Source organism: Lepidochelys kempii, chromosome 6 (assembly GCF_965140285.1).
Source record: "Lepidochelys kempii isolate rLepKem1 chromosome 6, rLepKem1.hap1, whole genome shotgun sequence".
Taxonomy (NCBI): domain Eukaryota; kingdom Metazoa; phylum Chordata; order Testudines; family Cheloniidae; genus Lepidochelys; species Lepidochelys kempii.
In genome coordinates, this window is record NC_136385.1 from 76,932,563 (window position 1) to 76,959,937 (window position 27,375).

At 40.6% G+C, this 27,375-nt stretch overlaps 1 protein-coding gene across 2 annotated transcripts in view; it reads left to right on the plus strand.

The window, feature by feature from the left end:
* Positions 1 to 27,375, plus strand: part of LOC140913108 (formin) — a 246,752-nt gene that overhangs the window by 153,221 nt on the left and 66,156 nt on the right. For both annotated transcript variants that reach the window (XM_073348842.1, XM_073348843.1), the window contains one exon: positions 21,633 to 21,725. In XM_073348842.1, the coding sequence (XP_073204943.1) occupies positions 21,633 to 21,725 (93 nt within the window). The remainder of the gene's footprint in view (positions 1 to 21,632; positions 21,726 to 27,375) is intronic.

The following is a 27,375-nucleotide window of genomic DNA, read 5'->3' on the forward strand; positions in this document are numbered from 1 at the left end:
AATACATTTCTCTAATGAATTTCTCTTACATTCCTCTAATGAATTTCTCTTACATTCAAACAAAAAAATAGTCGTACTAGGAACATTGTGCATGATAGTAGTAATAGGAGTGGTGTGGGTAAATATGCCTTTTTTTAAACATTCCCTTTCGAATTTCTCTTATTAGATAACACTGTAGTTTAGTTCACATCAAATGTTTTAATTGAAGAGGATATAATTTTAACACATACAACAAACATTTGATGAGTCTCTGTAGTTTATTGTAGCTGTTAAAAAGTTGTGGCTGCTGCCAGAATACCAGTGAAAGTCTAAAGCTGAAACAGATGTGATTAGCAGAAACCAAGTCTAGAGAAGCGTCAGGCCCAGCCATCCAGACAGGCGCGGCCCTTCAGATGTAAATAATTTGAACAATATTAACTGCAGTTGCCTGTATTATAGGGTACATTAGATTTATTTTATGGTTTGGTTGGCAAAGGTAGCTTGCGTGTCCAGTCAAAGCAAACCTTCGTGGAAGTGTGAGGAGACAAGGGCAATAAACGGGGGGTTTTCTGATGTACTACTAGGGGAAAAAACTACTGCTCTGTGCAGTGTTAGTGTTATTTTTCACAAACCTATTTTCTCAGACAATACAATAGCACAAAAATGATGACAAAAAGCCACAGTAAATTTAAATACCACCCAGTGTATCTGAAATAACACGTTCAAGGTAAATGCTTGTTTCTTCAATGAACGTAAATTGTTACTATTACACAAATTATTTGCTGACCACTTTATCAAGGCATTCATTTATCTGTATATCATAGATGTTAAAATAGGAAGGATTGAGTTGTCATGCTAGAGAGAGATGTCTTAGTGGTCTAAGCCTTGGGTTTGAAATACCTAGACTCCATGGAACCAAGAGTTCAAATCCAGACAGGGGCCATTCAGCCTTTCATCCTTCTGAGGCAAACAGATTGAGTTCCTTGCAATTTAATGGACAGACATTCTTAAAGGGACAGTTTCAACTAAAAATTGGCTCAAAAATATTTTTTTTAAAAAAAAACAAGCTTTTGCAAAACAAATAGAAATGTTTCAATTACTTTTTTTAAAAACTTTGAGTCAAAACAATTTCTAACACACATTCTGCCCATGCTTTGCAGCCTTGAGAACTTTAAAGTTAAAAAGACTATACACATAAGTTAGATTTAACTGAATATCATTTTTCAGGCTGAGAAAAATACAGAAAGTAGACAGTATAACTAGTGAAATAGAAATAAGAGGTGAAATCCTGGCTCCCATTGACTTCAGTAATGCCAGGATTTCAACTAAGGTTTTTATAGTTCTTTCATTTTCAATAATTTGAAATATTTCTAGTAACATAAGCAAAGATATTAATTTTATAAGATGGGATGTTTAAGTTAACACTGTTCTTTTAAAAACAAAGTTTCCCTTTGCTTTGCATGGGTTTTAAAAATCATATTACCCCTTTTGCTTGGTCTATGGCAAAAATTTCCATTTCCCTTCCCTTCACCCCTGAAAATATTCCTTTCTTATCATTGTGCAGTATGTTGTTTGGTTGCTGCTCCCAGAAAGGTAGTTTCATGTCAGTGGTTATGTATAAATGTATAAAATACATAATTCTTTTGAGTTGAAAGCTGATGTACCTGATCCATTTTTCTATATCAGGCATTATTTTACATACCCTTATCATGTTCCCTCTCATTCATCTCCTGTTATGAATAAACAATCTCAATATTTTCAATTTCTATTTATATGAGAGGTTTTCTGTGCCCTTGGTCTCTCTTGTTGCCTGTACTTGTTCTGCAATATTATTTTTGAAATGAGGTGATCAGTATTGCACACAGTATTCCCGATGAGGCAGTACCATTGATTTACATAAAGGCATTATAAAAAAATTTGTATTATTCACCATCCCATTCCTTATGAATCCTAGCACTTGCTTTTTTTTTTGACTGCAGATACATACTGGTGTGTGTATATGGGGGGTGGCGAGGTGTCTTTGTTGAGTGGTCTACAGTGGTAGAAGGGTAAGGCCAACACTGAGCACTTTTGACATCCCACTCTTATTGTACAAGGGTAGGATTTACAAAAGTGCCTGCGTGAGTCAGAAGCATATGTCCCATTGAAAGGCCACAGGATTTGTGCTCATAGGACAGTTCGTTGCTTTTGTAAATTCCACCTTTTATCATGTGCCTATGTAGTTATATATGAGGATGCTGGCCACTATTTCTATGCTAGCAAATTATGGGTGCAACTGAAATAATTAAAATGTTTATATTACAAGCTCAGTCAAGTACATATATGACTAAGTGGCAATACGTTTCCCCTCAAATAATGCAGATGCAAAGTTAGAGGATTGATGAAGCTTGGGCTCAAAATTTATTTATGTATCTGTTTGTTTATTGTGTAGAAAATTGTGCTCTGGGTAAGTAGTAGTATCCATATGATAAATCACTCAATCGTGTGATATATGTAGGATTCACCTTTAGTAGTCTCACCTGTCCCCTACCCACTAATCCATCTCCACCATGATTTATTCTGCATGTCATCCCCATGAGCACCTTCTCCTCATAAATATGTTGTTTAATATTTATTATATTCACTATGGTAGTCTCTAGGGACTGACTGAGAACAGGACTCCGTTATATTAGACCCTGCAAGTAGAAAAAAACTGTGACAGGGTAGTATGCGCTTATGGGTAGCAGTGCTTACTGGTCAGCCCACCCCCAGTCACATGGCATGGGCCTTCAAAATTATAGAAAGTTTTTGTTTGTTTGTTTGTTTATTCAAAGACCTAGGAAATAAGAGGTATTGGTGAAGAGGAAGCAGTCCTGGGAATAAGTAGTGCTTGGGAGAAAGGCAATCGTTGTTTCTTTAAGGGCCTTGCAAGGCGGGTGGGGCAAATCTCCCCTCTCACCCAGGCAGTTGGGAATGAGCTGGGAAAAGGAGACTAGCATATATACTGCCTTCTCCCTCATAGCAAGGCAGACATCATCAGGAGAAGCTGCCTCCGAACTGGAGGACTAATTGGGAAAGAGTGCTCAGCTCAGCTGAAAGTAAAGCTGTCTAAAGCCCTGCAGCTGGCCTAAACCACTACCCCAGCTCCATTGAGGAGGGCTGATCAGGAAGCTCCCGTCTGAAGCGGGAGTTACTGTCTGTTCTAACGCTAGAGGCAGAGAAACTGCCTGAAATACAACCCCAGCCCCAGAAAGAGGGCTGAGGGGGATTCCTATCTGGGGGAGGGAGATACTGTGACTGGGCTTAAGGCGAGAGACAGAGGGATTGCTCACAATACAGCCCAGCTGCTTCAGAGAAGGGCTGGAAGTGGCTTCAAGGAAACCACTTCATAGCTGGATAAGAAGAATCTGTCAAAAGCCACTAATCCAAGGTGGGGCTAGCAGAGCCACAGATGTGGAGGAGCCACTGACGAGCAGGTAGGAGCATCCCAGGGAAATAGTGGAGGTATTGAAGGAAGAGTCCTTAAACAGGGTCCCTGGACTGGGACCCAGAGGAGAAGGTGGACCTGTAGGTTCCCCCAATTCTCCCTCGGAACAAGAGGGGAAGTACAGACATCAAAAGTAAAAAAGGCCAAGAACCGTGAGTTCCAGACAGAAGCTGAGGGGCAGGCTTAGAGGCCATTAGATGTGGAACTTTTTTATTTTGGAGTTTTTCTATTAATCCAAGAAAGGGAACAAATTGAGAGGTGTCCTGGCCAAAGGGCTGGGCCATGGAAACAGCAGGCTAGTGTAGAACCGGACAGATAATGTGACTGCTAGAGTGAAAGAACTGCTCTGACAGTGCATCCTGATACTTGGATACACTCCTGAGATAAGAGGCTCAACTACAAACTCAAATAGGCAAGACAGACAAAGGGTGGGGAAAGAGGTATGACATGCTGTAGTGTTTTGGGATCCAACTCAGACCAGTGAGAGATTGTGTCACCACTTGTCCTGTAACTCTGAGTGCCTTAAAATGTTCTGCTGCTGTAGCTCCCTGTCTGGATGCTCCAAGCCAGCATACAAGCATGCACTGTGTCTGTCTGTCTGTCTATTGAGCTGCCCTAGTTCAGAAACTCTGAATCCAGTAGCCTGCTTGTTACACCTCAACCACACTCTCTGGTCTCCCCAGCCATGATTACTACTAGCCAAGTGACCCCAACACACCTCAAGTCCCAAATTCCCCAAAGCTGTCTGCCCTGAAATGTCCAGCTGCCTCCTGGACCATTGAGAGAAGTTGTAAGGTCTGTTGCCCTTTTAAAGAGACAAAAGCACAGCAGCTTGTTGCTTTAAATGGAGTTAATAATCACTGCAAGTCAAACAACACTGGGTTGATTTAGAATAAAAGTAAAACAAGTTTAGTTAATCAAAAAGAGAGCGATCAAGTGAGTTTAAGTGTAAGGGATAAAGTCAGAAATGGTTGCAGACAAATAAAAATGTGGGGGAAACACTTTCTAGTGACTAAGACTTAACAAAACTACAATCTTGGTTAAAGGTAAGAGTCTTACCACCTTCCAGCAAGATGGCTGACCATCCCTTTGGTCAAGTTTTCCCCCAAAGTCCAAAGTACTTGGTTCCTTTGTCTTCTTAGGTAAGTGTAAACTTGGGATTCTTTGCCCCTCTCTTTTATAGTCAAGAGAACTTTTGAAATGTATCCTTAAAGTTCAGTGCCACTGCTGTGAGGAAACGTGCCATGGAGTCTGATGGAGAAGATTTGATGCTAGTTTCTTCCACACTGGTGCTCCTACAATGCAAATTGATCAGTCCCTGTGGCCTCTGATGTGCCATGAATGGCTCCTTGATTGTGATCGCCAATTGACTGTGACTGCACCTGGATAGAGGCATTGGCCTTTCCTTTATCTGGAAAAACAAATGTTTACCCACTCCCCAGATTTGTCTGGTTCATTCACATTTCAGTCCCATATTTCCTTCATATTTTTATAATCCGTTGGGTGTTTACATATATATACCATGAAAGAATATTAAAGATCAGTGTGTTATTGGTTTTTTAATGATATCTCACATGACACCAATTAGATACAAATTATGACATAAGTGACTTGAGGTACCCTGAATTGGTCAGGCCAGCTGAAAATTGCTGCCTGATACTAGTGAGTCCCTTGCCCTCTGGCACTGGGATGCTTTTAGGGTCATACATACAAGCAGAGTGAACAATGTGATGGCAGACAAACACAATGTTAGTGCCACAATTTTAAAAAATGCTTTTGGAGTAGGGCTATGTTAGGTGCAGAGTGGTTAGTTAAATGGAAAAACAATGGAAGAATGAGTGGACTTTGAAATGGGTGGCTGAGGGTAACAAGGGAGGAGGGTAGCACAGAGGGTAGGTGGAATGAGGCTGAGGGGAAGAGACTGTCAGAGATGGAGTGCAAGGGGGTTGGAGGTAACAGCCAGTCAGCACAGGGGTAAGAATGCAAATATGCAGTCAAAACTATAGAAAGTTAAGGATAGTTAAGTGCTGAAATAGGCTAGTTCAGGGGTCTTAAACTCCTGGCCCATGGGCCATCTGCAGCCTGAGAACCTCCCCAATGTGGCCTGCGGGGCTCCAGCAATTCTGGGGCCGGGTCTCTCCTTTAGCCCCACCTGCATCCCCGGGTGCTCACCCATCCTACGTGTCCCCCGGGTGATTTACAATGGCTCAGGGCCCTGCCCACCACAAGCAGCGCAGCAGAGCTGAGCAACAACTGCCTGCTTGCTCCACGTGTCTGCCGATTCCTCCCTGCGGCATGAGCCAAAAGAAAAGGAAATATTTGTCCAGAAGATTGGCCTTTGTCCTGTATTATCAATTGTATATAGAAATAGAATTCTTTATGTAGTGCTTTTCTTACTCAAGATATCACAGAACATTTTACAGAGTAACTAGCTCTGTTTTGGTACTTCAGTGACTGAATAGGCAAATGCAATAGAGTATGTTCTCATCAAAATCTCATACTCAACCATGGTCTGTTTTTTTGTTTTGTTTTTAAAGAAATTAACTCAGCCCACTGTGCGTGGGTGGGTGTCAATAAATTATTTAAAGCAATAGAAAATTAGTTAGCTGATATTAAACAAAATCTGAAGAGACTCAGCCCCATGGTAATCTCTAAAGTGATTACTCCAGCATTAACCCTTGGGCTAATGTTTGAGTACATATATTGGTGTTACCGCATGGTACGAAGCTCATCAGCCTTGAGCTGTTTTTGATCAAATGGGGATGTGAATTTCACAGTTGAAGTCCCTCCAATGACAATGCCCTGCCACCAGAAATTCTAATTTAAAGAAGGGATGATATGACTTTTTTTGAGTAGCTAAGGTCAAGACCCTGAAATTACTATTCACACCTTGAATTATACCTAGAAACAGTAAGGAACCAGTGACTTTTTATTGGGAATTGGTTAATTTGAGAAAAGGAATATTGGCTAAGACTCATGAATCTGCATTTTTTTGGTTCTAGCTTCTAACAATTTTGAATGCTGACTTTCTTTCTAAATACTCCTTACTAATTCTCTGCATAATTTACTTAATATGTGCCCGTAAATGGTTATGAGTGGAAGATGACTGTTACATGATAACAATGGATAAAATTTTCAAAAGGACATAAGTGATTTAAGAGTCTAAATCCCATTTTCAAAAGTGATTTAGGCACTTAGAAGCCAGTGGGTACATCTACATCAGAGCTGGTGGTGTAATTTCCAGCTCTAGTAGCTGTATGCATGCTCGCTTTGATGGAATTAGCATACTAAAAATAGCAGCATAGCTGCAGCTGTGTAGGTGGTAGAATGGGCTAGTCACCCTGCCTTAAGTCTCATCCAGCCCGCTATGTACATACTTGATTGGTTAATCCATCCTGCCACCCATGCCCCTGTGGCTACACTGCTACTTTTAGTGCGCTAGCTGAGCTGGAAACCACACCTCCCCGGGCATAGATGGACTTAAGTCTCATTGAAATTCAAGTGCCTAAGTCACTTTTGAAAGTGAGACTTAGGAGCCTAAGTCACTTCGAGAGTTTTGAACATTTTATCCAGAATCAGTAGATATGCTATATTGTTCTTTTCAGGGCAGGGTCAGATCAAATAATTTCTTATTATTAATTAAAATAGTTTAAAATTAAATTTTTGAGAAGCAGGTACAGGATAGATGGTGAGGAACAAAAACTCTTGTATGTATGTGGTGTTTAATTAGAAGTTGTTGTAAGTGAAACAAATTGTGATACCTATAGGTAAGATTTTCCTACTGTTTTCACAGTCAAGGGTCATTTTCAGATGCTTATTATTTTGCCAAACATTTACATTTTTGATCTGCAAGCCAATGTTGGAGGAAAGTTAGAGCAGGGAAGATTTTGTTTTCAAGAGTAAAAAATGTCAGTATTTTCTGATTTAAAAAAAAGAAAGAAAAAAAAAAAAAGCTTGTGACCTTTATGGGAATAGCTTTCAAGCCTCAGTGGGAGGTGACGGAAACTAGGTCATAGATGTGCCTTTCAGCAGTCCAGTTAAAAACAGTTTTAACTTGAAAGCTTGTCTCTTTCACCCATAAAACTTGGTCCAATAAAAGATATTACTTCACCCACCTCTTCTCTCTAATATCCTGGGACCAGCCTTGCTGCTACAACACATCAAACGGTTTTGATTTGGCAGGTACAAGATAGGGGTTTAAAAATAAACTTTGTGCGTGTGCACTGTGTTTTCTTACACAATAAAACTAAAAGTCTGCTAGCGTTCCAGTGGTACTATGCGTGTGTGTAAACATACAATGACTGGAAATTTCCATTAATGGATGATCTCTCAGTATTCCATTAGATGTTCGCATGTCTGCATAAGATAGTTGAATGAATTTTCACTTTAATATGTAGAAGACTCAACATCTGTAGAGTTTGGATAGTGTGAAGTGAATGAGGCATGGGTAAGCAGAAAGTGAGGCTGTGTATTGTATTGTGGGCTAAGCATTGCTAGAAGCTGAAGTTAGACAAATATAGACTAGAAATAAGGTTCAAACTTTTAATAGTGATGGTAATTAATCATTAGAATAACTTACCAATGGATGTAGTTGATGTCTTATCACTTGAAGCCTTTAAAATCAGGAATATATGTCTTTCTAAAAGATGTATGTTTTAGCTCAACCAGAAGTTATGGGTTTGGTGGAAGAATTACTGGTATTATGCAGGAGGTCAGAGATCCCACACTACAGAAATAAATTGGAGATCAGCTTTTTTAACGTACACTGTCACAGTCCACAAACACACCTTATTAAAATTTTTCTGAGACCCCCTGTACCTGATTCATTGTACATGGTTGTAGGCAGACAGTACAGTTCAGTTCCATAATACTAATTTCCTGTACTGCTCAGACACGTCAGACAAGACTGAGGGTGTGATCATTTATTGGGTTCTGCTAGCACAGACCCCTGCACCTGTGTGAAATCCTAATGAAGTTAATAGTCTATACTTACGGGACCTGACTGGAAAAATGATGGGGTTTTGCTTTGCCTAGTTGTTACATTAATTTATTTGAACTATTCTTTCCCTTGCAGTATGTTTGTCATGGTGTTTAGATTTAGTAAACTACAGTTTTAGAGTGAATACAGTAACCAGAGTCTTAGATGTGTTGCTATGGTATGAAAAAATATTTAGTTTTACTAGCAACCTTTTTTTTTTGTTTGATTTTTGCTTGGGAAACAATCTCAACACAAGGGATTTAAGATAGTAAATACAACAATAATAGATGTAAGATGTTGGTTTGCTTTGTCTGTCTCTTAAAGCAAAACAGGGTATTCTTTTATTTTTAGTTTATTTTGATTTAATAAATGTATGATCTAATCTCTGAGCACATCATTACATACAAGATAATCACAAGCCATTATAAAATCTAAAATACTACCCATCAGTTGTAAATCTAAAAAACAAACCAAAATAGAATGTCTAATAAACCTTCTGACAGCCATCAAAATTACTTTGTGAAGATTTCCATTACATAATTCCCCATTCAAGGCACCATTCTTTCACTGAAGTGCCTGAGAGAACAGGTGTATCTTATAGGGCAGTGGTTCTCAAACTTCAGAATGATAGAAGATTAGGGTTGGAAGAGACCTCAGGAGGTCATCTAGTCCAACCCCCTACTCAAAACGGGACCAACCACAACTAAATCATCCCAACCAGGGCTTTGTCAAGCCAGGCCTTGAAAACCTCTAAGGATGGAGATTCCACCACCTCCCTAGGTAACCCGGTCCAGTGTTTCACCACCCTCCTAGTGAAAAAGTTTTTCCTAATATCCAACCTAAACCTCCCCCACTGCAACTTGAGACCATTGCTCCTTGTTCTGTCATCTGCCACCACTGAGAACAGCCAAGTTCCATCCTCTTTGGAACCCCGCTTCAGGTAGTTGAAGGCTGCTATCAAATGCCCCCTCACTTTTCTTTTCTGCAGACTACATAAACCCAAATCCCTCAGCCTCTCCTCATAAATCATGTGCCCCAGCCCCGTAATCATTTTCATTGCTCTCCGCTGGACTATCTCCAATTTGTCCATAAACTTTCTGTAGTGGGGGGCTCAAACTGGATGCAATACTCCAGGTGGGCCTCACCAGTGCCGAATAGAGGGGAATAATCACTTCCCTTGATCTGCTGGCAATGCTCCTACTAATGCAGCGCAAGATGCTGGTAGCCTTCTTGGCAACATGGGCACACTGTTGACTCATATCCAGCTTCTCATCCACTGTAATCCCCAGGTCCTTTTCTGAAGAACTGCCACTTAGCCAGTGGGTCCCCAACCTGTAGCAGTGCATGGGATTCTTCTGTCCTAAGTGCAGGACTCTGCACTTGTCCTTATTGAACCTTATCAGATTTCTTTTGGCCCAATCCTCCAATTTGTCTAGGTCACTCTGGACCCTATCCCTATCCTCCAGCATACCTACCTCTACCCCCAGTTTAGTGTCATCCGTGAACTTGCTGAGGGTGCAATCCATCCGATCATCCAGGTCATTAATGAAAATGTTGAACAAAACCGGCCCCAGGACTGATCCCTGGGATGCTCCGCTTGATACCGGCTGCCAACTAGACATCGAGCCGTTGATCACTACCCGTTCAGCCCAATGATCTAGCCAGCATTCTATCTTTATAGTCCAATCCGTACTTCTTTAAGTTGCTGGCAAGAATGCTGTGGGAGACCGTATCAAAAGCTTTGCTAAAGTCAAGGTATATCACGTTCACCGCTTTCCCATATTCGCAGAGCCAGTTATCTCATCATAGCAGGCAATCAGGTTGGTCAGGCATGGCTTGCCCTTGGTGAATCCATGTTGACTGTTCCTGATCACCATCCTCTCCTCCAAGTGCTTCAAAATAGATTCCTTGAGGACCTGCTCCATGATTTTTCCAGGGACTGAGGTGAGACTGACCGGACTGTAGTTCCCCGGATTCTTCTTCTTCACAAGGTTACAACTTTAGCAATCCGAGGACCCCCATTTTGATTTTAAAATTTTTGCAGACCTCTAAGCCCCCTGCTCATCCCCAGGCCTCACCTACACTCCATCCCTTTCCCCAAGGCCCCACCTCCACTTCATCTTTTTCCCAAGCGCACCCCATCTCTGCTCCTCCCCTCCCTCCCAGCACCTTTTGCACGCTGCTGAACAGCTGTTCCCCAGCGTGCAGGAGGCGCTGGGAGGGAAGAGGAGGAGTTGATCAGCGGTGCCTGCAAACACCCTGGAGGTCTGCGGACCCCAGTTTGAGAAACACTGTTATTGGGTGTTCTGGAAGTCACCAAATCCAATTTCTGCCAACCAAGGCACTATCGAGAGGACAGGACCTTTCATCAAGAACCGCCTTGACAATAGCGCTCTCTCTGGGAACTAAGATCTTGAGCACCTCAAATGGTGGTGGTTGAAGAATCACATGGGGAAAATGCTCTGTAGCAGACAAGACTCTATCTATTTAGGATTTTGTTTGGTGGCTAACGGTCAAGTCCTTTCCCCGTTGAACAGTCTATGAAAGCAAATTAACAGTATAGTAGCAAGGAAAATAATTATGCATAAGAGCATAGATCTTCTACTAATTGAGAACTTTGTACAGTCTCATTGTTCTTATCAGAGCCTTGTAAATCATTTATAGGTAAGACATCCCAAATGTGAATGGCAAATTTAACTTGAGGTGTGTCTATTCTTTTTGCCCTTTAAACTGCCCTTCATGTAAGACACAGATGTTTACTGAAATGCTTCTGAGAGGTTCTGTTAATACCCTCAACGTCTGTTGCCTTCAGCTGTGGACCCTCCCCTATACATTCCCAAAGTCTCTGTGTCTCATAGATAAATGCATAAATGCATCTTCATTCAGACCTCCCACCCCTGATTTAATATTGAGATTATTTGGCAAGTTATTTACATGCAAGACACGGGTCACAAACTTCACCTTGAGGAAGTTATAAAACATTTATACAAAATCAAAATAATTCAACATCATTATTAATATTCTGATATCACATTAAAGGAAAATGCAGCTAAAGTCTGTCTATCACCATTCTGATCCTCACAGAGACATGGACCTTATGGTACAGAAGTGGATCCTTTTAGTTTTGTTCTGCTAAACTTGGTTTTTAGGATATAACTTAAAGGCTCCTTGGTATAAAAGAAAGGGTGATTCTAAAAGTCAGTCCAGGGAAGATGGCCAAATAGAACAATAATTCTCCTGCCAAAAATAAGCCTGCCTTATAATGCGAAAAAGAAAGCAGCACATCTTTAACAATCCCACAATAATATAACCTACCAGGCTCTGAGCAGACATTGAGATATATAAACAGTGGTGGGTGCTAGCAGCTTTCACTGTGACATAACTCAAGAGGGATAGTATCAGTGACAGGTTTACAGGAATCCATGGCGTTAAATACTTGGGTTCACTGTCAGGATGATTCCCATAAGTGCTACTGGTGGGTCCTGGTAAGTAAATGTTCTGCTATTCAGTGTTATCAACACTGAACTATTTCTGGTTTTGCATTTACTTTAAAAATGATGCTTAAAAAATACCAACTCCTGCCCGATTGACATTGCAGTGCTCTTTACGTGAAAGTTTGTTTATAGGCAATGATTTTTCTGACAGATTTACAGTGTCTGTGGAGGTTTAAAAGACTATTGCCCAATAGGCATTAAGTGAGAGGCATTCAGCTTTATAAATATTTTAGCTTATATTGGGGATTTTTTAAGAACTTTCTGAGCCAAATACTGCATTAAAACTGAAGACAGTGGCAAACTAATAATCAGCAGTTTCCAGCTTTGTTCTAATGTTTTGCTAATGGTTTCCATTTCCATGGCCAAGATTTGGAGTGTGAAGCACAATGTACATCCAACAGTTTGTAATTTTAGGGTTTTCAAATAACATTTATTCTTACATTACACACATACTTTCTTTTTGCAATAGTTCATCTAGAAATAAACAGTTTTCAAAGTAGCCTATTACAGTTAATGTGACTAACACACAAAGTGTATCAAGAAAACGTCCCAAAAGTTTATTAGCACAGTCGACAGCTTACATCTGTTTGCGCTGAGTAATGCTAAACAGGTTGTTTATCTTAACACACTTGTGTCTTTGCTTGGATCATCACTTTGGAATTGGCTAGTGAGGGAGGAAATGTACATTTGGTATGTTTTGGTAACTCTTCCATTAGCCTCCTTGGAATCTTAAAGGTTGCTCTGTTGCCTTTTAAGATTTGTACATGTCTCCCTCATAATCAATCTGATCTGCTTATCCCATTATGGTCATTTATGATTAAAGCTTGCTGAAATAATTTTTACTTTGGAGAGGATGTGCTTTCTATTGAAACACCCTCTGTATAAGAGAGGCATTATTTAAAAATCAGGAATGGATTTGCATTGCAAGTACTGTAGCTCTTTTTTTTTTTTGTACTGTAGAGAATTAAGATAAATGATAAAACATCACATTTCATTTGTAATTTCTTTATAATGTGTTTGACTTAACTGGGCAGAGTTTTTTTTAAAAAAGCATTAACATCCTTTGAAATAAAAGAAACATTACATAAACATGTAAGTACTTTTGGAACTACAAATGGTGTTTCTAAAGGACATTGAATGAAAACTGCCTACCATAGATCAAAGTCCACTCTTAAAAATTAGGGTTTTTAAGTTACTATTTTTCTTTGTGTTCTCTATGGATAAAAATCATACCAAATATAGAGCATAATGTGAGGCACAGAGAGATTGTGACTTCTCTAATGTCAGATACGGAATTCGGAAATTTAACTTTTAATTTATATAAAAGATTATATTCAGGGGTAAGGGAAGATTACTGTCAGGATTTGAGTATTATATGGGAAGAGAATAAAAAAATGCACTACATTAAAATCCATGAACCAAATTAAGAGAGCAAAGAGGGGGGAAAAAAGAAGCATTAAGGAGGGAAATACAGAAAGGAGAGAGAAAGGTGTGTGTTCAACAATTTAAACTTACAAAAGAAATATGTAGGAACACAGGAATTGTCATACTAGGTCAGACCCGTGGTCCATCTAGTTTTGTATCCTTTAGCCAACACCATGTGCTTCAGAAAAAGGTGCAAGATGCCTCACAGTTGGCAAATGTGGAGTAATTAATCTCATTGAGGCTCCTAATCCCTGATAAAGATTGAGCTAAAATATGAAACATGAGGTTTTATCTCCTTAGCAATTAATGAGGCAAGCATTTCACATCTGCCTTGAGAGTCAGAAGGATCCAGTCGTTAGGGCATGTCTTATATCCAGCTTGAAGAAGTAAACAAAAATCCTTATCCCCTCTTTCAATATAATTAACTAGAATCCAAGCTCAGATGCACCTATTTTTGGCTAGAACAAGTAATTTTTTTCTTCATAGACTAAAGCTACAGAATGTTGAGTACCATGTAACCTAAATTCTAAATCAGTTAAATAATTGAATGCAGGGGCTTAATGAGGATGTAGGCAACATTGTGCATGTATTTGGGACAATCAATGGCCTCTCCTTGCAAATATTTCTCATACTTTAAAGCAAACTGGCATGTCGTTAAAAGCTCCCATTACTTTTGCTTAAATTTTAAAATAAAATAAAATAAAATAGCATATGGATTCAGTACAGCAGCTGATAATCACCTTCCTTCATCTTTTGTTGACCAAAGCAATTTAGGATTGCACCCCTTGTTGACAGATGCTGACTTCATCATTAGTGCCCACGCCCTTGCTAACTCAAAACTAGAATTCTGCAACAGGCTCTATTGGGGCTACTCTTGGTGCTCTTCTCAGAAGCTTCACTAAGTGTAAACGTCTGTGTTCCATAATCCACATTGGCTGCCAGTGAATTTCTACATGCAAATCCATGTGCATCTAAATATTTATCTGTGAAGTCTTAAATAGTTTAGTCTACGGTTATCTGACAGACAACCTCTCCCTCTATGACCTGGCCTGATAGCTGCTGTCTGAAAGAGAGTTTCAGTTTTCTGTCTTAAGGGTGAAGCTCATGTGAGCTCTAAGTACAGACAGTGTATTAGAAATGGCAAGACTTTCTGCTGGACTCTTATTCCATTATATATAGGCTTGGCAGAATTCAATTTTTTATATTTTTTTATAATTTTGACTGATAATATTGATGTTTATTTTTAAGCACTTTGTCTCACATTTCTCAGTTTAAGTAATCACAGTTGCAGGAAATTATGCAGGGGGGGCTAAGAATCAAAGGAGGTCGAACAATTTATGACAGTATACATTGAGATTCAAAAAGTTAAACTTATAACTGCAAAAACTCAAATTGTCAATATCACATGTCAAAATATACAAAGTAAATCTCCTTAAATCAAGCTCTAATAATATCTCAAGCAGCATTTTTGTTTTTGCCTCTGTACATTTCAGTTATTAGTGGGAATAGTCTTTGTATGTACAGTGAAATCAATATTTACTGACATTTACTGATAAAAATCTAATCCTTTCAAGCCTTATTATATGTGAGCACAATATTGGTCACTTTTAGAGAGAATATTTTTCAGGCTTTCCACTAACTCCAGCCCTTGGAATCTGCTGGCATTTGGTCTAACTGTTGCTTGTTCTTTATGCTCCTCTCAATCTGGTTGTTACAGGGTGACTGAGTATATGCACGCTTTGACTTCAGCAGAAAACTGGTCATCTCAACATTCTAGTCTTCATTAACAATGGCTTTGTCTAACCCCAGCTGTCTGGTCTGCTCTGCCCCATATACTACTGCTTTCACTTAGCCACATCCTCCTTCACTTCTGTCACCTGATTTATTTACATTTTTTTAGTCTTCCCCATAAAAGTCACTTTTAAAAAAATAATGTAAATTGAAAAAAAAATTAAAGTAATATACCCCAATTTTGGTCATTTAAAAATTACATATGACACACCTAACATTATATTTGAAAACCTTACCGGGGGTTCCATTTTTGTAGGAAACCTCTTGTTAGTGAGGCACCTTGCATATTTTTGGGTGTTCAAAAATGATAAATAATAATGTATGCTACCTGTTTTGGGGGAGGTGGTGTTTGATTCCATTCTAGCCTATGTAAAATGGGCCCTGATGCCACCTAATAAAAAATACTTGTAATAATAATGTTTTTCTTGTTTGCCTCAAAATAATTTCCTTTAATGCAAATGCTCTTTGTCCAAGCCTTAAAAATTATGCCGCATCTCAGCTCAAGAACTTGAAATATGTACTTCCCATGTCACATTTTTGTCATTTCATATTTGCCTGGAATGATTTCTAAGTCTTATTTTATGTGGCATTTTTCTCTTTAGACTTTTCTTTTAAACACACAGGAAAAGTAGCCACAAAATTGTGGCTTCTAATTTCTGCCAAACTTTAATAAGAGAACTTTTAAAAAGTTTTTAGAATCATTTTGTTTATAGAGTATTTTTTTTCCGTTTTCCTCTCTGTTCTACAAATAAAATATCACAATTTGTGTGAGTTACTTTGGGACCCTCGTTCTGCTTATATAAGTTGAAAACATTGTGTGTGAATATGTTTCATTCAGTATATTTCTACAATCATATAGTTCAAGTTTTTAATGGCAAGAAGCTTATGTTGTGAAGAAAATTATCATACTGTATCTATATCTCTTTTTCTGATTTGTTTTTTGTTTTTGTTTTTTCTTGTTCTGAAGGCATGTATATAGATGGGCAGACAAGAAGAATCTTTATTTAACAAGATACGTTATGAACAAATTAAAACCCCAGTCTTAACAAGTAGATGTGCACAAGCAAATTCCCATTGACTTCAGTGGGACTGTTTATATGTGCAGGAATGTTTCTGCATGCCACAAGTTGCAAGATTTGGGGTTAAAGCAGGGCTGGCTTTACCATGAGGTGAACTGAGGCGGCCGCTTCAGGTGCCAGACTGTGGGCGGCCGCCACTAGGACCCAGAGTATAGAAAATTGTGGCTGCTGCTGGTGCATATGTATTCTCTCTGCTCTAGATGCACAGAGATGGTGGAGTGCTGTGCTGGAGGAAGGAGGGCACAAGACACATAACAGGCAGGCAGGAGGAAAGGTGAGAGGGAATAACAGAAAGCAGCAGGAGCTGCAGGGAGAGAGGGGAGAAGGAGGAGCCTCTTATGTGCCTCTCTAGCACCCCCAGGAGCCTGGACTCCAGCTAACAGCTTCTCAGGGAACTTCCTGTTTCCTGCTGCTTCCCTGAACCCACTTGAGGAGAACAGGCAGTCAACTGAAGTAGTAGGAGCCAGTTAGGACCTTAAGACGCTGATATCTTCCCTCTCTTCGGCCCTGCTACCAGCCTGCTTATTTGTCCTCTTCAATTAATGTTGAGAGCCACTATAGCTGGCGCAGAACAGCAGGCATGAGTGAAAGAAGAAAATGCCCCTCCTGGGCAGCATTCAGAAAAAGAAAGAAAGCAAAGGAAGCTTTTCTATCTAAGCAGGAAGGAGCTGTCCTGAGATACATAGACACAAATGTCCATGGTGAGCCTTCCGGCCCCAGTGAGGATGTGAGTGGTGAGGAGATGCCTGATCTTCCAGTTAGTCAGAGTGCAGATGACATGGCAGCTACTGCAGCATCCATATCTCCATCTCAGATGGATGTAACCATACACATTTCTGAAGAAAAGTGTAGCTCAGAGAAGAGTGTGGTAGAGGTGCAAGAAACAGCTGCTGCTGAGTTTAGTTCCTTAAGTCTAGATGATCCAGGACTGTGGACCCACTTGAGCAGTAGCCTGGGGGACTTCCTTGTACTGCATAGGCCACAGCAAGTGAAAAATTTCATGTTCCCCAAAGACAATGAAAATAGAAGTTTCCATCCAACACATTACTGGTGTGAAATCCCCAATGGTGACAAAGTGGAGAGGCCATGGCTTATTTACTCAAAAACCCAGAATGCTGTATACTGTTTTTGTTGCAAACTCTTCCAGTCTAATGTTCCAGCCACATTGGCTTCTACAGGAACAAAGGACTGGAAAAATCTGGCTAGAAATCTGGCATGTCATGAGAAGGCAGCAAATCACCAGAGAGCATTCCATAGGTGGAAAGTGTTTGAGATGAGACTAAGGTTAAAGGCCACCATAGATGATCAGCATCAAGAGAAGATTGCAACAGAGTCTCTTTACTGGCAAAATGTTCTGGAAAGGCTCATTGCCATTGTGAGAATGCTTGCTACCCAAAACCTAGCACTGCGTGGCACTTCAGATCAGCTGTATGTGCCAAACAATGGAAAATTCCTTAAAATTCTGGAGCTGATGGCTGAGTTTGATGCTATACTCCAGGAGCATCTAAGAAGAGACACCACCCAAGAAATGTACACACACAACTACCTGAGAAAAACAATTCAAAATGAGATCATACAATTACTGGCAACAAAAGTCAAACAGAAGATTGTGGCAGATCTGAAGTCAGCAAGATACTACTCTGTTATTCTGGACTGCACACCTGACATCAGCCATACGGAACAAATGACTTTAATGGTGTGTTTTGTAACAACTACAGAACCTAGTGAAAATGTCCCTGCAATGGTGACTGTCGGAGAGCATTTTCTAGAATTTATTGACATTGATGATACTACAGGAGCTGGTATGACAAATGTGCTTCTTAAAAAGCTGGAAGATTCGGGAATTGCGATAGCTGACATGAGAGGTCAGGGATACAATAATGGTGCCAACATGAGAGGAAAGAACAGAGGAGTGCAGACACGGATCCGAGAGCTAAACCTTCGAGCTTTTTTTGTCCCATGCAGTTCTCATTCATTGAACTTTGTGGTCAGTGATGGAGCATCAGCTTCTAATGAGGCTGCTGAATTTTTTAATGTAATTCAAAGCATCTGTGTATTTTTCTCTGCATCAACTCATCGATGGCAAATTTTGAAGCAACATCTGGGAACATCCTCTCTGACACTGAAACCACTGAGTGCCACACGATGGGAAAGTCGAGTGGAGGCTATAAAGCCTATCAAACACCAAATTGGGAAGATAGATGATGCCATAGTTGCCATTATGGAGAATAATGCTATGACAGGAACTGTTCGTGGGAAAACAGTGGCAGAGGGAAATGGAATCACCAGAAACGTACAAAACTTCAAATTTCTGTGTGGCTTAGTGTTGTGGTATGACATGCTGTTTGAAATAAATGTTGTAAGCAAGAGACTCCAAGGTGTTGACCTTGATATGTCTGGAGCAATGGAACAACTGGACAAAGCAAAGTCATACCTACAGTCTTATCGGTCAGATAAGGGATTTCAAAACATTCTGAAGAGTGCACAGAAGTTGGCAGAGGAACTTCACACTGAAGCTATTTTCCCACCCATTCAAGAATACAAGAGTCACCAAAGAAGAAGACATTTTCATTATGAGGCACGGGATAATCCCATAAGAGATCCCAAACAACAATTCAAAGTTAAATTCTTTCACCAGGTGCTAGATTGTGCAATACAGTCAGTTGAAGAACATTTCATGCAGCTCAAGGAACACAGCAGTATATTTGGGATGTTGTATGATATTCCAAAACTCCTCACTATACCTGAAGAAGACCTACACCAGCAATGCAGGGCACTAGACAGTGTTGACACATGATGACATGCGCAATATTGATGCGAGTGATTTAGGTGATGAACTGAAAGCCCTTTCAAGATACATTTCAGCAGGATCAACTCCAAAGGCTGTTCTGGAATATATGTGCACAAATAAGATGACCACCCTCTTTCCAAATGCTTTTGTTGCTCTGCGCATACTTCTAACACTTCCTGTAACAGTTGCCAGTGAAGAACACAGCTTCTCCAACCTGAAGTTAATAAAAACACATCTACGCTCCCCAATGACACAGGAGAGGCTGGTCGACCTTGCAGCCAGCTCAATAGAGCATTAGCTGGCCCAGGCTGTGGACCTTCAGGAAGCAGTTCAAATCTTTGCAACCAAGAAGGCACAGAAAGCGCCACTTTTATTATTCAAACAGATAAAAATGCCAGTGTTTACTATGCAGAAAAGAAAAGTTACATTTGCTGTTCAGGCGTTTGAAAGTTAAGTGTTACTTAAAATTTTTGAACAAGGCATTTTAAGTTGTTAGTTCTCCTTTATTGGGGTAGGTAGCAGAGCAGTACCATGAGAGGAGTAGAACAGGAACAAGGCAGAATTGAGACCTTTCAAAGTTTTGGCCCAAGCAAGGAGGCATGGGGGCATCATTTGAGCTCCCTGTCTCAGGTGCCAAAGTGTTGTGGGCCAGCCCTGGGTTAAAGATAAATGTATAATATAGTTCATAAAAATAAAGACTGTGGTTTATATAGGTAGGACCTCCTCAGCTATAGATGAATTTTTGATAACTTCATATTCTAGTTTTATATAGCTGAGCTATGGAAGAATGTTTAATTATCGTACAACACTTTTAAAAGGAAGCAGATATCTTTTCAATATATTTCTGCAGCAACAAATGTCAAGAAGAGATTTCTGGCCATGTTAGATTTTTCTTTTTAACATAGACTATATTGGGGTGCGGGTTTCAACAAAAACTCAAACAGATGCTTTGTGTGGTTTCTTAGTTAAGGCCGTCTTGGTGGTCCAAATGTATTATATGCTGTACTACTGGTTGTATAATAAAATGCATACATGTATTCTCAACCTTCTGCTGACTTCTTTCCCTGCACTGCAAACCTCAAATGTGTGACATCTATTAACAGGATAGTTTTATTGTTAATTATACACTCTTCCCTTCCTCCTCCCCATTTTTGGGGGCATTCTAACTTTACTGGAATAAAGTGAATTATTAACTGGAGTGAAGCTGGCTGGCTTGCCATTTAAATGTGTATATGTTTCATGCAACCAAACTGTAACCCTTTGGTTTAGTTGTGAAATAAATTTCCATTCCCATTAAACACATAGGAACTATATTTTTTAGAGGTGAGAAGAAGAAAACAATTTCCTGCTTGCACTGGTTCAATGGGTAATTGCAAAATTTTAAAGTATTGGTTTCTGACAGTCTCATTTCACCTTTAGTATAATCTAGAATCTCAGAATTCTGAGAAATATAGTAGGACTTCCTAGGGCAATGCCTAAATTCTGTGACAGTTAACCTGGCTTCTATCGGAAATGACATGGCATCAGGACCTCAACTAGTTGATAAATTAGGCAATGGGCTGGACGCATCATAATTAGGTGAAAGTTCACTTTGCTTCTACCAGGCTATAACTCGACCTGCTAAATTCAAATTGAATGGGTGACCATGAACCTACACTAAGAAAAGTGTTTGAGTTTTGATGGAAGTTGGCTAGCTTGTATTAGCAAAATCTAATCTAAACTCAACCTTTTTTTCTAGTCATAACAAGGTCCTCAGAGAGGCAGTGAGCTGGCATGGGATTTGATGCCTGAAATATGTTGATGACAACCAGTTTTAGTTCTTTATATCATCAGATGCAGTGAGAGCAGTTTACCAGTTCACCCAGCATCTTGCTGGGGTTGGTATATTGATGCGGGCAAGCCAGTCGACACAGTCCCAATAAGACTAAAGTCATGCTCATGCTTTTGGAGGAAATAAACTAAGAAAATGGCAGAGATCACGTCTTCCCTTGATTGGTGGAGTTTGCCTGCGTTTTGTTACTAATTTGGCAACCCAGGTAGTCCTGTTGGATCTGCAGCTATATTGGGATGTCGAGGAAGCAATGGTAGCCAAGAGATGCTTTTATCACTTAGATTTGACCTGAAGGTTGCATTCTCTTCTTCTGGAAGTGAACCTCACCACAGTGATCCATACCTTTGTTACCTTCGTGTTAGATTGCTGTATTGCATACTTCATGGGACTATTCCTTCATGCAACTCAGACATCAGTTGGGGCAGATTTTGGTGGCCTATTTGTGAGGCAGTGGTGCTCCTTCCAAACGTTAATGAATTCTTCATGATCTATACTGGTTTCAATTTAGTTTCCAACCCACTCCCATTACAAGCAGTCATTACAAAAGCTGAATTCTACTGCATATAACCTATATTTAAAAAAAGATTGTCTAGTTCTTCAGCAATTCTGGCTGAGGCGACTTGACTTTAATGCAGTTATTAGATTCAGCAAGGCAGGTGCAGTATGAAATATGTATTGCTTGATAAAGTTTGAATGGTATATGAGTAGGCATATAATTATGGAAATAATAGGGTTATTTAAGAGTTGTCAGTTAAATATTCAGTTTTAAAGTATCTAACTCTGCGCTTTTATTTCTAGCCTGTGAAAAGCAGATGAGAGTCGTTTGCAAAGAATCTTCAGAACAGCATCTCCATCCCTTCAAGGAGAAATTGGAAGAGTTTATTCAGACAGGCAAGCACATTTTTTTTAAACCTTTTTGTTCATATTTTAGTGTTCGGAGAGTTTGCTGTACATATATTAATATGTTATCTTAAATAACCAATGCCGAAAAACTGGAAGCTAAATAATATCAGTTATGGGTCTTAAGTACCAATATTGCACAGATCTTTAAACCTCAGGCATCACTTGCCAGTGACCAGTAATGTTACCATAGTCTCACTAGGTCTCCATTTCTTTGCGGTTTTTTTCATCATTAAATCACTAGGTGCAATAAAACTGGGCTTTAGGTTAGACTGTTACTTAGTAAATTGAGTCTGAATCTTCCAGTCTATGGAAAAGTGACATGAAAAATGTCCTAATCCTGTATTCATATTAAGTCAAAGATTCGAGATTAAAAACTAAGTCCATGAAAGTAAGACAGCCGAGGGGCCTCAGGAAAATGACCCTGTGGCATGGAGTCAGTAGTGAGAGGATCTTGGTAGACCCTAAATAGTTGTGCAGCTGAGACACTGTAAGTCTGGAAGTTTATGTCTACACTTAAAATGCTACAGCAGCATGTAGCTGTGCCTGTCACAACTGGAACAAGGGCAGTCAGACTAGTGGTTGGAGCAGGAGTTAGGCCAAGTCAGATACCAGGAGCTCAAAGTCCAAGAGGGCAAACCAAGAGTAAGGCATCAGGAGGCAGGCAGGGTCAGATTACCAGGAGATCAGGGTCAGGCACCAGGTTACAGACAGCAATTGAAGAGAAAAGCCAAGGACAAACAGAGTTGGAAGCCAGAGTCTAGGGTCTATCACAAGCAGGGTCTGGAGCAGAGACAGACAGGCAGTCTGCATTGTTGCTCAGACAGTTTTCCATCATTGGGCTACCAGGGGCTGCCACTCAGGCCCTGTTGGGTGGTGCTTCCTGCCAAGCCCACCCTCACAAGGTCCTCATGTGGGAGCCCAGCCTAAACATCCCATGATGATGTAATGGCATCAGCAGCACAGAACCCCCTTGGCCCCAGGTTCCAGCGATGCACGTTCTTACAGCCCCACTGTAGCGCTTCTGTGTAGACACTATCTATGCCGACATGAGGGGTTCTCTCATCAGCATAGGTAATCCACCCCACCCCCACGAAGTAGTAGTTAGGTGGATGGAAGAATTCTTCAGTCAACCTAACACTGTCTAGACTGCGTGTTAGGTCAGTATAGCTATGCCTCTCAGAGGTGTGGATTTTTCACACCACTTAGATGAAGCAATACCAGTGTAAGTTCCTAGTGTAGACCAGGCCTGAGTTTCTGGCACAGAAATCTGACATTTTAGATAAGTCATGTGGATAAATGTAAAGTAATACACATTGGAAAAAATAAGCCCAATTATACATACAATATGATGGGGGCTAATTTAGTTACAACTAATCAGGAGAAAGATCTTGGAGTCATCGTGGATAGTTCTCTAAAGACGTCCACGCAGTATGCAGCAGCAGTCAAAAAAGCAGACGGGATGTTAGGAATCATTTTAAAAGGGATAGAGAATAAGAATATTATTGCCCTTATAGAAAAACATGGTACGCCCTCATCTTGAATATTGCATATAGATGTGGTCCCCTCATCTCAAAAAAGATATACTGGCATTAGAAAAGGTTCAGAAAAGGACAACTAAAATTATTAGGGGTTTGGAACAGGTCTCATATGAGGAGAGATTAAAGAGGCTAGGACTTTTCAGCTTGGAAAAGAGGAGACTAAGGGGGGATATGATAGAGGTATATAAAATCACGAGTGGTATGGAGAAAGTGAATAAGGAAAAGTTATTTACTTGTTCCCATAATATAAGAAGTAGGGGCTACGAAATGAAATTAATGGGCAGCAGGTTTAAAAGAAATAAAAGCAAGTTCTTCTTCACTCAGCACACAGTCAACCTGTGGAACTCCTTGCCTGAAGAGGTTGTGAAGGCTAGGACTATAACAGGGTTTAAAAGAGAATTGGATAAATTCATGGAGGTTAAGTCCATTAATGGCTATTAGCCAGGATGGGTAAGGAGTGGTGTCCCTAGCCTCTGTTTGTCAGAGGGTGGAGATGGATGGCAGGAGAGAGATCACTTGATCGTTACCTGTTAGGTTCACTCCCTCTGGGGCACCTGGCATTAGCCACTGTCAGTAGACAGGATACTTGGCTGGATGGACCTTTGGTCTGACCCAGTATGGCCATTCTTTGGTAGAACCTTGCTGAGTCCAGTGAAACTGCAAGTATTGGGAAAGGAAAGACTCACGTTCAGCAAGCAGGGCCGTCCCTAGAGGGGTGTGGGGCCTGGGACAAATCAGTCTGTATGGGCCCCCCTTAACATTTTATACAGGTGAAATCTGGTGTGGGGAGGGGACACCAGTGCTGGGTGGCAAGGGATGATGGAGTGTCATAGGGTGGCCCCTGTGCTGGGGGGTCCCGGAAAAGGGGAGAGGTCTGGGGTGGAAGTGCAGTGGATGGGGTCAGCCTGGCGCTGGCGTGTTCCGGCAGCGCTAGGACACTGGCACTCGATGCAGTGGTGCACGATGCCGGGAACTAGCGGAGCGGGGCAGGCTGGGGTCACCACTGCCAGAGACTGAGCCCCGTGATGCCGAATAAGAAAAAGAAATACAATGTGTGCTTCCCGCCGATGAGTGCAGGCGTGACCTCCACTGCCAGTGCCAGGCCCCCTCCCCGCTAATCCCCCGAGCTGGCCTGGCCCCCTGAACCTCTAACCCAAGCCCCTGGGCCAGAATGGCCCCCTGAATCCCTAACCCCACCCCCCCAGGCCAGCCTAGCACCCCCTGCATGACACATACACACTGAAGCGCAGGGGCCTCCAAAGCGCAGAGCCCAGAGCAGTCGCCCCGATTCGCCATACCCAAGGGACAGCTCTGGCAGCAAGAGCTAAGTAATTTGAAAGGGCATTTGGATCCCTAGATGCAAAGAGTCGCCAATGTGGTGAAGAAACAAAAGGAGATAGAACTGTTCACAGAGAAGAATCTTTCCAATAGATATGTGGAGAAGACCAGCCGCATTGATGTGGAGGCCTGAGAGGATGAGACAAAGTCTCTGTTCTTGACCAGAGCTTCAGAGGAAGATAGAGAGCAAAGAGTGGAGCTGGAGAAATTGAAGCATGGTTTGGAGCAGCTGGAACAGAAGCAGTAACAGCTCCCCATGTTTATAGCTGGTAGGGAAAATTTGGGGATGGCCTAAAGGTCTGGAGAACCAAGTCTGGAAGACCAGATTCATTCTACGAATAAAAGGTAAGGTGAAGCCATCAAAGGGCTCCACCATCTGCAGACCCAGGTAAAAGAGTGTATGCAGGAGCTGGATGAGATGCGCTGTTCAAAAGAAAAGGTTGTGACATAGACCTTGAAGAAAAAGGATTTAATCTGGCTAATGGCAGAGATGGAGAGCAGCAGCTGCTGCTGGAGGAGAAGCTGAATGAGCTTCCCACTGAGGTGGAGACCCTTCTGGCAGAGTAACGCCAAGACCAATGAAGGCTTGAACTGCATCATAGAGGAGGAGTTGTAATCACCAGAGGAGACAGGCAAAGTTGGCTGCACATCTCAGAACACAATCCAGAAAATAGTGGGGGTGGAAGAGGAAAACAAACACTTGATCATCTGGGTGTTGCAGGCAAAGATTCATGGACCTTGATGGTTGTAAGAATCTCAAAAGGAGCTGACTCTTTATAGAATTTTCTCAATGGTGAATGATATAATTGTATCCATATCCATGAAGAGTGCTCTAGACAGACTCTGAGTCAGCCCTTTGCCAGTTCCACCCAGGTAAAGGCCAGTTTTGGCTGCTCCACCATAGCCACAAGAGGACTGGACATTTAAAAAGTGGCACTCAGCATAAACCTTCATTTGCAACACTCAAGAATATGTGCATGACATTGGTTGTACAGGCTGAGTTGAAAACTATGGCCATACCACTTCATTCTTCAAGCAGCACAAATTTCTTGTTAGCCTTCCTTGTTGAGGTTAAAAAGGAAATGTCATCCTGGCTGGGCGATGTAGATAAGGCTCTAACAATTTATGGAGAGCCTTCCCCTGGAGATAGAAAAGGGGGACTGGGATAATGTGTAACAGGATGTGCTGTCCTTTAAGAGGAGGTGTGGGTCCAGCTCAGGAGACCATCTAGTCAAAGATCAAGGTAATCTACCAAAGAGAGGTGGGGGGAAATGGAGGCAGCCACTACACCAAATCCTCATGACAATGTTACATGTGATATATTTCTACAAATGTGGCACTATGTAAGAAATAAAAGAAAAATGTTTGCTCGGTGAACAGTAATAGGTAATCCTCATGAAAGTGGGTATTTCAAAAGTATTCCTATGCAATGTAATTGATTAAAACACAAAATATTTTTGGAGTGCTGATTCTAGAATGCGCCAGTAATTGCGATTGTAATAGTTCTGCAGCATAAAAAAAATCACATTAGTTACAAGAAGCTTCATTCGAGGGGAGTTTTGATGATTATTCTGCTGAAGTTGTACTCTACTTTTTTCTGCATATTTGGGTATCATGCATCACAGTTAGAAACCCAGAATCTGGTATTGTCAGAGCAGTTATATGAGGCACTCCTAAAGGTTATCAGAACCAGTTGTAATCATTATGGTGACTATACAAGGAAGTTAGTATTCCCAAATGAGCAATATCACTCGCAAAGTCTGAAGCAATTTAGCATTTAATGTCTGAAAAGTCTCAAGAACTGTGACTCAGTTGGTTCCTGAAAGGACTCATATTTACAAAAACTGTGATCACTGAGACAGTCATAACCATTTAATTTTTCTTCCATAAGCTATAACTTCTTGTCACGCTTGAAAGAAAGTGGTCTCTGAATTTAGCTTCATCTTCTTTTTTTATAAAGGTCCTCCTAACATCAGGGAATCTTTAAATAACTTTACTTTATGAAGCTACAGTACTAAAATAATATAATTGCCTAAGTAAAAACTGTTTTTGAACAACAGCACGTATTAAATTGTACTGTTAAATACTTCTGACATTTTTCAATATAACACTTCTCCTTCTCAAGGTTATTGTACTTAATCTAATTTGCTTAAGTTTTTAAATCATAAATTTGTGTGGCTGTTACGGAGGCTACAAGTTTCTTATCACAGTTCTTAATGATTCTAACAAGTTCTTAATGATATGTTTCCAGAAAATGTAATACATGTATTTAAGTTTCTCATAAAGTTAGCAGGGACCCTGTAAAAGAGGGAATCCACAGGTATGGCTGTTGTAGGTTGTCTTTTCATCTAATTTAACTGGCAGTTTGTATTTACAGCTTTAGCAGTAAGTGCTTGGGGTGAGATAGTGTGCTGTTTGTGTGCACATTAACACTAGCATTCTCCCACATGCTGTTTTATCTTGCCTTCCTTTAAGCCTATGCCTCGCTACTGTTGGGACTAACCAGCTTTATTTACACAATCCAGATATACATAAGTAAATAAACCTTAATTGCTAGCATTTCCCCATCAGAATTTAAAAATCAAACACTTCTTTTTAAAGATCATTGTGTTGGTGTTTTTTGTAGATTACTTGATCCTTAGTGCCATAGGAACTGCCATATTGAAGCTGCTCAAAGGTCCATATTGTCCTTTATCCTGTCCTCAGCAGTGGCCAAGGCCATATATTTTACAGGAAAGACATCAATTGCTTTTAATTGTACA